Raw genomic sequence first — 13,906 nt, forward strand, 5'->3', positions numbered from 1 at the left:
TTTTAAATGAAATTCAACCTTTTGGAAAAAAAAAAAAAAAAAAACTACAAGGGTAGATTAGGTGTGGTTCAGTTTACAGATTACGAACGAACTCTCTGCTTGTGGTTGCTAGAAGATGCTGCTGGGATAAATAAATGGTCAACAAATATCTATGAACTGCCTCTTTCGTGGAAACATCCATGTACCGAAAATTTTCAAATTGTAGGAATGACTCGTACGTGTGATATTGTCTTGTCGCCATGCAAGTTCTCGGACCCTTTTTATGTTTTTTACTACAATGTTGAGAGGAAGACTTTGGCAAGAACTGAAATACAAGGGTTGCAAGGGTTGCAAGAGTTGAAGTGTGACCGTCCTTTAGTTTATATATTTCCAGATTATGTAGAGGATCTGAGGCTTATGGAAAGTCTTTTTTAGGGCTTTTTGTTATTGCCACTTCTTCTTTTCTATTTTTTTTTTTTTTTTCCTTCTTTTCTATTTGGTTTTGAAGATTCTGTAATACGCGGTGGTTAGTGAGATTTAGGCATCAGAAGAATATATCGAGCACGTAGTTATGCAGCTAATTACTAAATTTTGAACACCTTTGTCTCGACTTTGCTGGAGTTGTTTTTATAAAACATTCATAATGTTGATCATCTAGGTCTTGTTATTAACATTTTGCAAATCTTGGTTTATTAATGAAAGTCATTACTATATATGCTCTGCTTTTTGAATCTTTCTTGGTTTCCTTCTATCTGCTGAACCATATTTCCTCTGTTAAAACCTGATAAATCACTTTCTAAAGTGCCCAGCTCAAACTTAGCAGGGGGAGTGATGGTGGACTTGTTTTGGACCCAGTAGAAGATCTCACCAGAGCGCCACCATGTCTCCTTATTCACGACATTTTAGGGGTCGTTTTGAAAATTCTGGTAACATAGAGAGCTCTGAAGCAGGGGAATCAAGTACTTATCTATGTCCCAGACAAGAACGTATCGTAAGCATATAGTGTTATCAACGAACAAAGTTCTACTGCAAGAACTGCGGACAGGAGGGTTTGTGGAGGGAAAGGCCATAACCTAAGAACCTGTCCTAAGTCGAAATCAATGGTCACTAAAGGCATTTCCACTAGGTATCATCAATGTGGAAAATGCGGTGAGAGTGGTCACAACAGTAGAACATGCTAGAGGCTGGTCAGAGTAAAACCCAGTGAGGGTGGTGATGAAGATGGTGTTGGTGAGAGAGCATATGCTTGTGGGTTATGGAAGAAAAAGGGACATAATGTAAGAACATGTCCAAGTAAACGAGCTTCAGACAGTGATAATTTTTGTTTAGAACTATAAATCCTCGGCAAAACACCTAATAGTATAACGACCTTATACAGTGACATTTGGTACTTTGGTCGGCGCCAGTATCACATACAAACGGTCTCTACCACACAAGTTGTACTACATAAGACCACAAACTTCCAACAAGACTTCGACACGTGGCCTGTTGAGGTGAATCAGAAAACCATAAACTTGTTTTGTTTTCCACAACCAGTTACATTTCTCCCATACTAATTTTAGCATGATAACTCCAAAATCCCAATGGTTATACCAAAGTCTTTGGTAATTTCACTGCTTCTTTCCTTTTGTTACTTTCTTTCATATCAATCTGGATTTAACTAAACTATATTTATTTCACTCACTTCTTTGTCAACATAATATCTTCATTTTTAATAATTTCAAAAGTTTGATTAATATGGGGTAGCTACGATATTCGATAAGACCTATATATGACATAGAGTTCTCGAAATAGCAAGTCCTGGAATTACCAAAGTAAGGAACCAGTAAAAAAAGTACTTGTCCTAATTTCGACATGGGTCATGGTTTAATCTACAAAGTTGCAATAGAAATTGTGTTTCTTCTATTTAATATAGGGTTAAATTGCTATATAGACATATATGGATATTTAGTTGCAAAAATGATTCATATATATGAAAATTGTTGAAGATAACTTATTTTTCCTTTTTGTTTTCAGCTTCAAATTAGTCTCAATCTACAGTCCAGCCAAGAAAACATACTAAGGAAAAGACCAGAGGTTAAAACGACACATTATATGAAGCAAGTGAGATAGACAGAGATGATCAAATCAAATGAAAGCAATAAACATCAATCACAGGGGAAGAGTGTTAAGCAAATCAACTAATTTTGTTTCAACTTTATTTCATTTGTTCTACACGTTAGTTCAAAGTTTTGTTTTCTTTTCTTTTTGGTAGTGTATAAAGGAGAGAAAATAGAGTTTGCTATATGACTAAGTGAAATAAGAGAACCACAAAAACAAGCCTTCCATGACTGTGCCATCAAGAAAGTAGCTTTGTTTTCCATCCCAAACTGTCAAAGGTCTCTCTTCATCTATACATTAATCAAACACTTTCTCTCTCTCTCATCAATGTTCCTTTGAGACTAATGCTCCTCCTTATCTTCTTCTTCATATAAACCACATATCTCCTCCTCCATATCTTAACAATTTCATAGCAAACCCTAAAACTGAGAAGAGAGAGAAAAAAGATGGGTAGAGGGAAGATAGAGATAAAGAGGATAGAGAACGCAAACAACAGAGTGGTGACGTTCTCAAAGCGGAGGAATGGGTTGGTGAAGAAGGCCAAAGAGATCACGGTTCTTTGCGATGCAAAAGTTGCTCTCATAGTCTTTGCAAGTAATGGTAAGATGACTGATTATTGTTGTCCTTCCATGGACCTTGGTGCTATGTTAGACCAATATCAGAAGTTATCTGGCAAGAAACTATGGGATGCTAAGCATGAGGTACTCTCTCTTTGATATAATCTAAAGTTTCATTGTCTCAAAAAATATTCTATGACCATTGATTTTCATGAATTTCATTGCCTAAAACATGTCAGATCCCTTGAATCTTCAACTCTAGACGCAGATCTACTCTAGTGTTTTGTCTCAAACAAATATTCTGTGCTACATATCATGAAATTGATTCTTTATTTATGTTTTCCTAAAATATGTCAAAAAGATAAACCATGAACCCTAGATGCAGATCTACAAAGCTTTCTTTTGTGTGTTAAGCCTATCAAGCCTCTTTATTGATTCTCTTGTACTCAAACAAGACATGGAGCCACAAAACATGGAAGTTATTCTCTTCTTTCCATTGTTTTCTTTTATTAGTGCTTAGTTTTAAAGCTCTTGATGAATATATTCTACAGTAAAAAACATATTGCATTCACAACCTGTATTTTGAAACCATAAAAGACAATCTTAAGTGTGTTAGATCCATAAGTAGTTTCATTATTAGGTCATGATTATGGAGAAAAAAACCTGGGGAGTGATATTACTGATGAAAATGTCTGAACAGTTTACCGATTTTACATTTGTGATTTTCGAAACTAATTAAAAACTGGGAAGTACTGTTGAATAGACTTTTTTACAACAGGTTTAGTCAAAATATTATATTTTTATTAATTAGTTCTGACACTGATAGGTTTTGTTCTCATATATCTCTATACAGTAATAAGCTTTCATAGAGTTGTAAGCCATTTAAGTGACTGCCTAGTAATATCTGTGTATCTGCATATATATACTTTTTACATAAAGCGTGAATGTGTATATATATATATGTATTTATCTGCATAAATCATGAACATATAGAGATCGTCATGCATAACCAGATCTGAGTCTCCAGTTTCTTTTTAAGACATATTTTATGTCTAGTATATAGACAAGGGAATTTTTAGTTTGATCTAAATTCTTAAAAACCAATTTTGCTCATCTAATACACATCCAAATAATTTTGGTCTCCAGAACCTCAGCAATGAGATTGACAGGATCAAGAAAGAGAATGATAACTTGCAACTTGAGCTCAGGTCAATCTTCACCCTTGCCACATCTTTACACTAGTATATATAAAACGCTTGGTTAAAAATGTTAAATATCAATATAAATGAGAAATGCATATAAATCTTGAATATATACAGGCACTTGAAGGGGGAAGATATACAGTCTCTCAACTTAAAAAACCTGATGGCCGTAGAGCATGCCATTGAACATGGCCTCGACAAAGTCCGAGACCACCAGGCATGAATAATATATCTGTACATTCATTCATACATCTCTTCGTACATTCATATTCATCAACTCTTATATGGTCTGTTTGTCTCAGATGGAGTACCTCATGACGAAAAGGAGAAATGTGACCATATAAAAATTTCTATACCTTACTATTTAGCCTTCAGATTGATTATTAATTAGTGCTTACAGTTACATCAATCATTTTCTGTGGCAGGAAAAAATGTTGGCGGAGGAGAATCGGCAACTCAGTTTCCAGCTGGTACATTTAAAGTCATATATCCTTGAAGCCTTTAGCGTTATTGATTTGGTTTGTAATTATATATTAGTATGTTTGGTGGGTTTGATATATGCAGCAACAACAGGAGATGGCTATAGCTAGCAATGCAAGAGGTATGATGATGAGGGATCATGATGGACAATTTGGATACAGAGTCCAGCCGATTCAGCCAAATCTTCAGGAAAAGATTATGTCGTTGGTCATCGATTGATCATTAGAGATTTGATGCAATCTCATTACCAATCTACTATCTAATTCGTGGCCCTTTGTCTTTATGAATGTGTGTGTCTCTATCAGACTTTTATTTAGCTTATATGTGTGTTGTTTGCTTATGAAACCTCTATGTATTGGTTGTGTTGTATGCCAAACCAAACGTGTGAAACTATTTAATTATTGCATGTGTGAAAACTAATTATTCCTTGCTAAGCAATACATGATTCGAGAGGTTTTTTTTGAAAAGTTGTGAGTGGCCTCCGTGCTAGAAGATTTTTGGATCACATTCAAGTTGTATAATGTTATTAGGGTTTAGGACAAGATGCCTTGAGTATAAGAATATGTCAACTAAATCTCCTATATTCTTGGATAGTTAGAGAATATCCCTACGATAGTGGAACAGATACTCAAACGTGATGTATATAACAATTGTATCGTGTACGTTTATGAGGAAGGGGAAATACATAAGATTTCATGGTATCAGAGCACAAAGCTCTTGAGACCTAATTTTCTCTCATCTTTCTACTCTTCGTCTTCAATACTTCTTCCTCTCTTACCTTCTTCATTTCTTTTCTTCTTCTTCACTTCAAATGGCAAACCAAGATCAAGAAAGGGCCTTTGGGATCACAAATATAAAAACACATATCCCCATTGTTCTAGACTATGACGATCACAATTACGACGCCTGGCGTGAGCTCTTCCTCACTCACTGCTTAGCGTTCGACGTCCTAGGCCACATCGATGGAACCACCCTCCCTGCGAACGATGACGACACTGCCTGGAAGAAGCGTGACGGTCTGGTCAAGCTATGGCTGTATGGCACGCTGACTCAACCCCTATTCAAATCAACGTTTCAGACTGGAGGCTCAGCCCGTGACATATGGATACGCGTCGAGAATCAGTTCAGAATTAACAAGGAGTCTCGCGTAATCCAGCTGGACCATGACCTACGTACCACAGAGATAGGCGATCGCACAGTTCAAGAATACTGTCAAACCCTCAAAGGCATCGCCGATCTCTTAGCCAACCTTGACGCACCGGTAACAGATCGCACACTTGTGATGTATCTTCTCAATGGCCTAAATGAGAAGTATGACAACATCGTCAACGTCATCAGACACAAAGACCCCTTCCCATCCTTTGACTATGCGAAGTCTATGCTGTTAAACGAGGAAACCCGACTCAAGAAAGGCAACAAAGGAACTGTTCCCGCAGACACTCCGTCCTCATCAACAGTCCTTACGGCTTCAACAGACAAACAGCAAGCTCCGCATAAGTTCAACAACGGGAACCGGCGACAAAACAGCAGAGGACGCGGACGTGGTCGTAACTACCAGCAACGATCATGGAACAACAACTGGCCAAGTCAAAACGCAAACAACCAGTGGCCAATGCAATACTTTCCAGCACCAATGACGCAATGGCCAGGCTATCCTTCACCATGGATGCAACAAAAAAGAGGGATCCTTGGCTCTGCTCCTCAACGTCCTCCTCAAGCCCTCTTAACCGATACGCAGCTACAGCCAACAACTGACTTTGCTCAAGCATTCAACACAATGACTCTTGCCGATCCAGGAGCTGCAAATTGGTATATGGACTCTGGTGCTACAGCGCATCTGGCCTCATCGTCAGGTATTTTAAACTCTCCTCTTAAACCTTGCACCGGAAACGCAGTCACAGTAGGTAACGGTTCTCGTATTCCAATTACTCTCTCTGGTTCAAGCTCTCTCTGTTCACTCTCTCGACCTCTTTCCTTGAACAATGTTTTTGTTACTCCTAACATTATCAAGAATCTAATCTCTGTTCGTCGGTTTACTAATGATAACTGGTGTTCGGTCGAATTCGACCCTTTTGGTTTTTCTATAAAGGACCTCAACACCAGGAGGATTCTGCTCCGCAGTAACAGCATCGGAGAACTCTACTCCGTGCCCTGCCAAACAAATAAACCGACGACTTCAGCTTCTCCAACCGCTCTCGTTGTCGCAGATCCTTCTACTTGGCATAAGCGCCTAGGGCACGTTAACGATGCCTCTCTCAATTCTTTAATTTCTGCAAAATCTATTTCTTGTAATAAAAGGCAATTTCCAACTTGTTGTGAAGCTTGCCAAATGGGTAAACACTTAAAACTTCCTTTCTATGATTCAAATAAAACAGTTTCTTCTCTTTTTGAAATTGTTCATTCTGATATTTGGACCTCACCAATTTCAAGCATCAGTGGGTTCAAGTACTATGTTCTATTTTTGGATCATTTTTCACATTTCTTGTGGGTTTATCCTCTCAGATACAAATCCGAGGTCTTTTCTAAATTCACTCATTTCTCGGCGTATGTCAAGACACAATTCAAAATAACTATTCAATCATTCCAATGCGACAACGGAGGCGAGTTCAACAATGCCCAATTCCACAACTACTTCTCTTCAAATGGAATCGTTGCAAGATTTTCGTGTCCTCACACCTCTCAACAGAATGGCCGTTCTGAGAGAATGATACGAACAATCAACAACACCATTCGAACTCTCCTCTTTCAAGCGCGTCTGGCTCCATCATATTGGATAGAGGCCTTACACACCGCTGTTCATCTTCTCAACATTCTCCCTTCCTCTACCATTCAAAACAAAACACCTTACTCTCTCCTATACAAAAAAAAACCTACCTACTCCCACCTACGCACCTTCGGGTGCCTCTGCTTCCCAAACATAAACCACTCTCACCTTCATAAACTTGCTGCCCGCTCCACACCATGTGTCTTTCTTGGCTATCCTACAAACCATAAAGGATATCGCTGCTTAGACCTCAAAACAAGAAAAATCATCATCTCCCGTCACGTCATTTTCGACGAGACCATTTTTCCCTCAGCCCAAACACATTCTACTCCAGCCAAAAACACTTATACCTTCCTTGAAAACACTGAAACTTCCCCTGTTTTCAAACAGATTCTTCAAAAACCGATGGTGCCGGCCAATTCTCTTTCTGGCCCGACCATACCGCCTGCTGTAAATCAGCCGGCTCCGGTCCACTCCTTACCGCCTCCAACACGTCATCCTATGACAACACGGAGTAGGGACGGAACCCGCAAACAAAAATCTGTTCTTTCCCTCCACACCACAGTTTCACCAATTCCAAATACCCACCTTCAAGCTCTTAAAGATCCGAACTGGAACCCTGCCATGACTGTAGAGTACGATGCATTGATTAAGAATGAGACGTTTAAATTGGTGCCTAAACCACCTGACACTAACATAGTTCGTTCCATGTGGTTGTATAAGTACAAATTTGATGCAGATGGCAATCCAGTTCGCCACAAAGCTCGCCTCGTGGCTAATGGGAAGTCTCAGGAACAAGGGCTTGACTATGACGAAACCTTCAGCCCTGTGGTCAAGCCCGTAACGATACGTACCGTTCTTCATCTGGCCCTTCAACGCAACTGGGAAGTACATCATCTTGACGTCAAGAATGCCTTCCTCCATGGCACCCTCGACGAACCGGTTTACATGCATCAGCCGCCAGGTATGAAGAATGAAACAAACCCTCACCACGTCTGTAAGCTGGAGAAGGCACTCTATGGCCTCAAACAGGCTCCGAGGGCATGGAATGCTCGTTTCTCCTCTTTTGTTTCAGGTATCGGCTTCCAGAAGAGCAATAGTGATACATCTCTATTCGTCTACGACAAAGGGGATCAGCAAGCTTTCCTATTACTCTACGTCGACGACATTCTCATTACGGCTTCATCACCATCGTTAAGAAACAAGATCACTTCGCTCCTCAAACAAGAATTTGAGATGTCAGAAGAAGGCCTCCTCAAATATTTCCTTGGCATCAAAGTAGACTATAACACCAAAGGAATGATGCTCTCTCAATCAGCATACGCAAAAGAGATTCTAACACGTGCATCAATGGAGAACTGCAACCCCATCTCTACCCCTGTAGATCTAAAAGCGAAGCTCTCAAGTGACGAAGGCGCCCCAATCGACGACCCGACCTTCTACCGAAGCCTCGCAGGCGCTCTACAATACCTAACCCTGACTCGCCCAGACATCCAGTATGCAGTCCAGCAACTTTGTCTTTTCATGCATGATCCGCGAGTCCCTCATTTCCAAGCACTCAAAAGAGTGTTGCGCTATCTCCAAGGAACCCTCACGCATGGCCTACAACTCTACAGAAGCAATTCCTCAACGCTTACAGCGTATACTGATGCCGACTGGGCCGGGTGTCCAAACACACGCCGTTCGACATCAGGTTACTGCATCTTCCTCGGCGACAACCTGGTCTCCTGGTCCTCAAAACGTCAACCCACAGTATCTCGGTCCAGCGCGGAAGCAGAGTACAAGGGAGTGGCGAATGCAGTTGCAGAAACGTGTTGGGTACGAAACCTCCTCCTGGAGCTCAAGTGTCCAATAAAAGCTGCGACACTAGTTTATTGTGACAACATTAGTGCTGTCTACCTATCCACCAATCCTGTGAAGCACCAACGAACGAAACATGTCGAAATAGATATACACTTTGTCCGTGAGAAAGTTGCGATGGGCCAAGTGCGGGTGCTTCACGTTCCTTCGTCTTCACAATTCGCAGATATATTCACAAAAGGCTTACCAAGCTCACTCTTCAATGACTTCAAACACAGTCTATCCGTTCGAGCTCCCAACGATTAGACTGAGGGGGAGTATAAGAATATGTCAACTAAATCTCCTATATTCTTGGATAGTTAGAGAATATCCCTACGATAGTGGAACAGATACTCAAACGTGATGTATATAACAATTGTATCGTGTACGTTTATGAGGAAGGGGAAATACATAAGATTTCATTGAGAGACCAAACGAGAATATGTGAACGAATCTGAGTTATGAAAAATTCTTAGCTTTTAAGAGTGAGAAAATTTATTAAACCGAAAAAGTCTCAAAACTACATTTTAAATGTAATATTATTACATGTAAACTGTTCTGTTCACGTTTGTGTCGTATACCAATATTTATTCGCTAAAGTTTCTTTTAAAAACAGAGTTGTGTAGAATCAATCACACATGCACCCTCATGTTTAGCCTTCTCAACCAAACGGAGTGAAGAATCATTCGAAGCATGTCAAACGGTTGGGACGGCCTATTGATAACGAAATGTCTCTGGACCTGCAAAACTCTTCTTTGCAACACCTTGTAGCGTCTCAACGACACGCTCTTTAGTATCGTTTTGATCTCTGGGATCTTCTCAGAGGGGACATGAATGGTGAACTTGCTCCAATCAAGAACGTCTGAGAAGGGCAAGGCGTAGTGATCAGAGATGATGACAGGGACACAACCTAAGCTAATGGCTGCTACGACTCGAGGGCTAGCCACTTCGTAGCCACTAGGACAGAGACAGAACCTTGCCTTGGCCATGAGCTTGAAGTAGTCTTCCTTTCTTGGTAAGTACTCATGGACTTGGACCTCATCGTCTTTGTCTTTCCAATGCTGCAGTAGGATCTTGCGGATATCGCCGTGTACGCGGCCTGCAAAGAAAGCAAGGATGGGTCGGTCATGGCCGGAAGAATTGGACAACCTAGGTGGGCCCAGTTGGCCCAGGGGGATGTTGATCTCTGGGATTGAGACATCTCGTTGAGGCATGAAACCTTCCGATGTGTTGGCGTTGCACAGAACTCTTATCATGTTTTTCAGCAGCTCCGGATCCGATCCCGAAACCTCTGGTGCCTGTAAGACGTTTTATAAATGTTGCGTGTTAGACACGATAAGTAGGACCGGCTCAAAGTTTTTAGGCAACCTTTAGACAAGATTTTTTACAAGTTTTTAATAACAAAAAAATATTCTACAACAACAAATTAGTATGAGTTTCTCAAACAAAAAAACAAAAACAAAAACAAATTAGTATGAGTTTTCTCAAAGAAAAGCAAATTAGTATAAGTGAATTATTTAATATACGATACTGTAAACAATAAAGGTAGTTAATTTTTTAAAAATAATATATTTAACTTTTTAATTAAAAATATATATTTTTAAAATTAAATCATTTTTTGACACTGAAGAATTAATTAAATTTTTTTGAACTTTGGAAGTATAAACTATTATTACATAGAGGGTGAAAGCATGGCCGGCTCAAAGTTTTTCAGGCACTTTAGGCAAAAAAATTTTAAAGTTTTTAATAGCAAAACAAATATATTCTACAACAACAAATTAGTAGTTTCTCAAACAAAAAAAAAACAAATTAGTATAAGTTTTCTCAAAAGAAAAGCAAATTAGTATAAGTGTCTCTAAAATTATTTAATATATGATACTGTAAACAATAAAGTTTGGTTAATTTTTTTTTAAAAAAATTAAGTTTTTAATAAAAAAAAAACTTTTAAAAAATTATATCATTTTTAACACTGAGAAAAATAACTTTATGAAGAAAACGAACCCAATCATGGCAAGAAACGAAGAAATGGTCGGCTCCGAGGCTTCTATTCCAATAAGGATACTTGTGAGTCACGACACTGACGTAGTCAAGAAACACTTTATGAAGTTGTTCTCTCGAGTAGGTCACGAGCGGGTGGTATAGGTACTCAACGACGTTGGCGACGCTAACCGGGAGGAGGAAGGTGTGAGCCTCGTCAGGGTGACTAGCCGCGAATGGGCTCATCCCTCTTTCCATTTCGTCCACGAATTGGCCTTCGATGCTGTATATGTTGTTCATTGGACCTATGTGTACCAACGGTGTCTCTCCCTCTTTGTACACCCATACTTTGAATCTCTTTTCCATCTCTATATGGCTTCTGAACAGTTCCATAAAGAAAGTGTTAGTTGGCTTGGGTTGAATTAGTTCATAGGAAATACTATAATTTGATTCTTAAAGTATTTATTTGCGGTCTTAATTAATATTTGAAATTAGCATTCGATCAAAAAAGTTATGTACCTAAGAGTAATTTATTATATTTTTTAAAAAGAAAATAAAACGGGAATAGTAAATTCGATTTAGCAACGTGCAAAGAAAACCTGATTTAAAAGTCAATAAGAAAAGTATAACTTAGGTTGCAATTCGAAGGTATTAGGTAACCGAGACATGTGAGACTACAAATACCAAAGCAAGCTTTAAGTATGCGCTACGTTTCGTGAATACTAATTTTTCCATTGCTAAGTTGACTCTATGCTACACAATTAAATACAATCATAGAATAAGACTAACCATTTATCAATCAACTGAATGAAGTTTGCATACATTTTCGAAGTTTATGCAATGTTTATGGATTTTACGTAATTATTTCGAAATTTATTTAAATGCAATAGTTTATACGTAATTATTAATGGAGGTATAATATGCATCAAAGTTTGGGAGAATTTTCATTTTCGTATTCGATTTTTTAGTTTCTATTACATTCATTTTGTGTGTGTGCTAATATAAGAAAACAAATCAAAGGAAAAGTATATTAATACTTGCCTGCATTAGTATTAATTATTACTTAATTAATTAGGTAAATCAGTCTCCAGTTTAACGAGATGCAGAGATCAAAGAGACGAGGAAGAATTAAAACTAGACCCGATCGCTCGTTTCCCAAAGCAAACGAGTTGGTAAACCAAGAAAATCAAATTTGTACGGACTTCCATTAAAAAATTTACTCGAAAGAGTCAAATACATCTATATACATATGTATATTAATTAGTATATATATATATATGAATATCTAATGGGATATTTTTGTAGAATTTGAATACATCATAAGACTTTACAAATTGTATGTAATGCATATCAAATGAAAAGTCATTTTCAATGAAAATTCAAATGAGAAAGAATTAAGGAGGGATTCAAGGGTCACTAATTATATGAAAACTGATACTCCTATTGTACACTTACGAAACCTAGGAATTTATAAGCAACGAGTAAAACGGCAGTTAAATAAAACTGATAATGTAAAAATTGTCATATCTTTAGCTTAAAGTTTATTTTCTTTGAAAACTATACTTAGAATTTTTTTTGTCAATTGCTAATATATGTAGTTCAATACTTAATTATTTTACTTTATAGTTTAATTGGTCAACTCTTATTAATTAGTTACTAGTTTCAATTTTTTTTTAAATAAGAAAAATGGTGGAAAATGAAACTATTTTTTTATCAATGGAAAATGAAACTCTAAAAAGTGAGAAAGAGAGAGAAAAAATAAGAAAAGAAATGTAGAAAAAGGAAAGAAATTTACTGGTGAAATGCATAAGCGTTTCTGTAAACGGTTCCACGAGGAACAAAAGTTTTTTCTTTCTCGAATGCATACTTCTTCGACCTCATGGCTTCACGTATTGCCGCTCTTGATTTCGCTAAACCTTCCTCAATTCTATTCCTCTTCTTTTCTTTCTTTTTATCGCAAAAAATTACACATTTAGAAACGAATCCATAGATAACTGAATAAAATCATTTGGATTAGTTAAAAACTGATAACAAACCTTTTGAGCACCCGGAGTTAATGTGACGTTTGATGAAAGAATGCTAAACTCCATGGACATGGACGGTGAAGGAGACGGTGCGAGAGATGTAGCATGGAATAAAGATGAGAGAGTGATCAAGTTTAGGTTTAGAGATGAGAGATGTTGATAAAAGAGAAGAATGATCAGTAGAAGAAGAGCAGTAGCTAGAGAGAATTTCATAGAAACGAAATTTGAGTGTTTCATTTTGTTTTCTTTACTATTACTAGTTTCTTGGGATGAGATGATGATCAGTGACACATTTGGGCCATGTATTTATGTATTAGAGAAATAATTTTATTAAAAAAATATAATACTCTCTCTCCCTCTGTTACTTAATATTACATATTCTAAGAAAAAATTTTGTTTTAAAAAGATCTATTTTTTACATTTTCAAAACATGTTTTATTAACTAATTGCAAATTTCAAAAAACTTAATTGCACTTACTGAATTGTTATTGGTTTAAAATTATGAAACAAAGATAAACACAAAAAAATATACAAATTTAATGTGTTTTATTAAAATGTGTGAAAAATCTAGAATATGTAACATTAAAAAACAGAGGGAGTACCATTTATAATTAATTCTTTAGAATATACTCCCTCCGTTTTATAATATAAGTCGTTTTATAATTGTGCACATAGATTAAGAAAATCATTAATTTTTTATATTTTCTAAACAAAAACATCATTAATTATTTACCTAACCACAAATCAACCAATAATAAAATAGAAGGTTTATTATCAATGGTCATATATCATTAAGTGTTAATAAATTTTACATAGAAAACTGAAAACGTCATATAATTTGAAACATAAAAATTTCTCTAAAATGACTTATATTAAAAAACAGAGGGAGTATTAAAATGAGATAACCAAAGTCATTTAAAAGACTCACAAACAAAACAATTTAGGGAGAATTGCCAAGTGTGACTCAAAACTTGGAGTCAAACC

At 37.2% G+C, this 13,906-nt stretch overlaps 2 protein-coding genes across 2 annotated transcripts; one reads left to right on the forward strand and one right to left on the reverse strand.

The window, feature by feature from the left end:
- Positions 1-2,281: 2,281 nt before the first annotated feature.
- Positions 2,282-4,758, forward strand: LOC106332386 (floral homeotic protein PISTILLATA). The gene is made up of 6 exons (XM_013770853.1): positions 2,282-2,780; positions 3,783-3,844; positions 3,956-4,055; positions 4,141-4,170; positions 4,264-4,308; positions 4,403-4,758. The coding sequence occupies exons 1-6, from the start codon at positions 2,526-2,528 to the stop codon at positions 4,535-4,537; spliced, it is 627 nt and encodes a 208-aa protein (XP_013626307.1). The 5' UTR covers positions 2,282-2,525; the 3' UTR covers positions 4,538-4,758.
- A 4,702-nt stretch (positions 4,759-9,460) lies between these two features.
- Positions 9,461-13,182, reverse strand: LOC106333240 (probable glycosyltransferase At5g20260). Its single transcript, XM_013771709.1, has 4 exons — positions 12,935-13,182; positions 12,694-12,845; positions 10,923-11,277; positions 9,461-10,219 (listed from the first exon to the last, which is right to left on the reverse strand). The coding sequence occupies exons 1-4, from the start codon at positions 13,157-13,159 to the stop codon at positions 9,554-9,556; spliced, it is 1,398 nt and encodes a 465-aa protein (XP_013627163.1). The 5' UTR covers positions 13,160-13,182; the 3' UTR covers positions 9,461-9,553.
- Positions 13,183-13,906: the final 724 nt, after the last annotated feature.

The sequence above is a fragment of the Brassica oleracea genome, chromosome C3, assembly GCF_000695525.1.
Source record: "Brassica oleracea var. oleracea cultivar TO1000 chromosome C3, BOL, whole genome shotgun sequence".
Lineage (NCBI taxonomy): Eukaryota > Viridiplantae > Streptophyta > Magnoliopsida > Brassicales > Brassicaceae > Brassica > Brassica oleracea.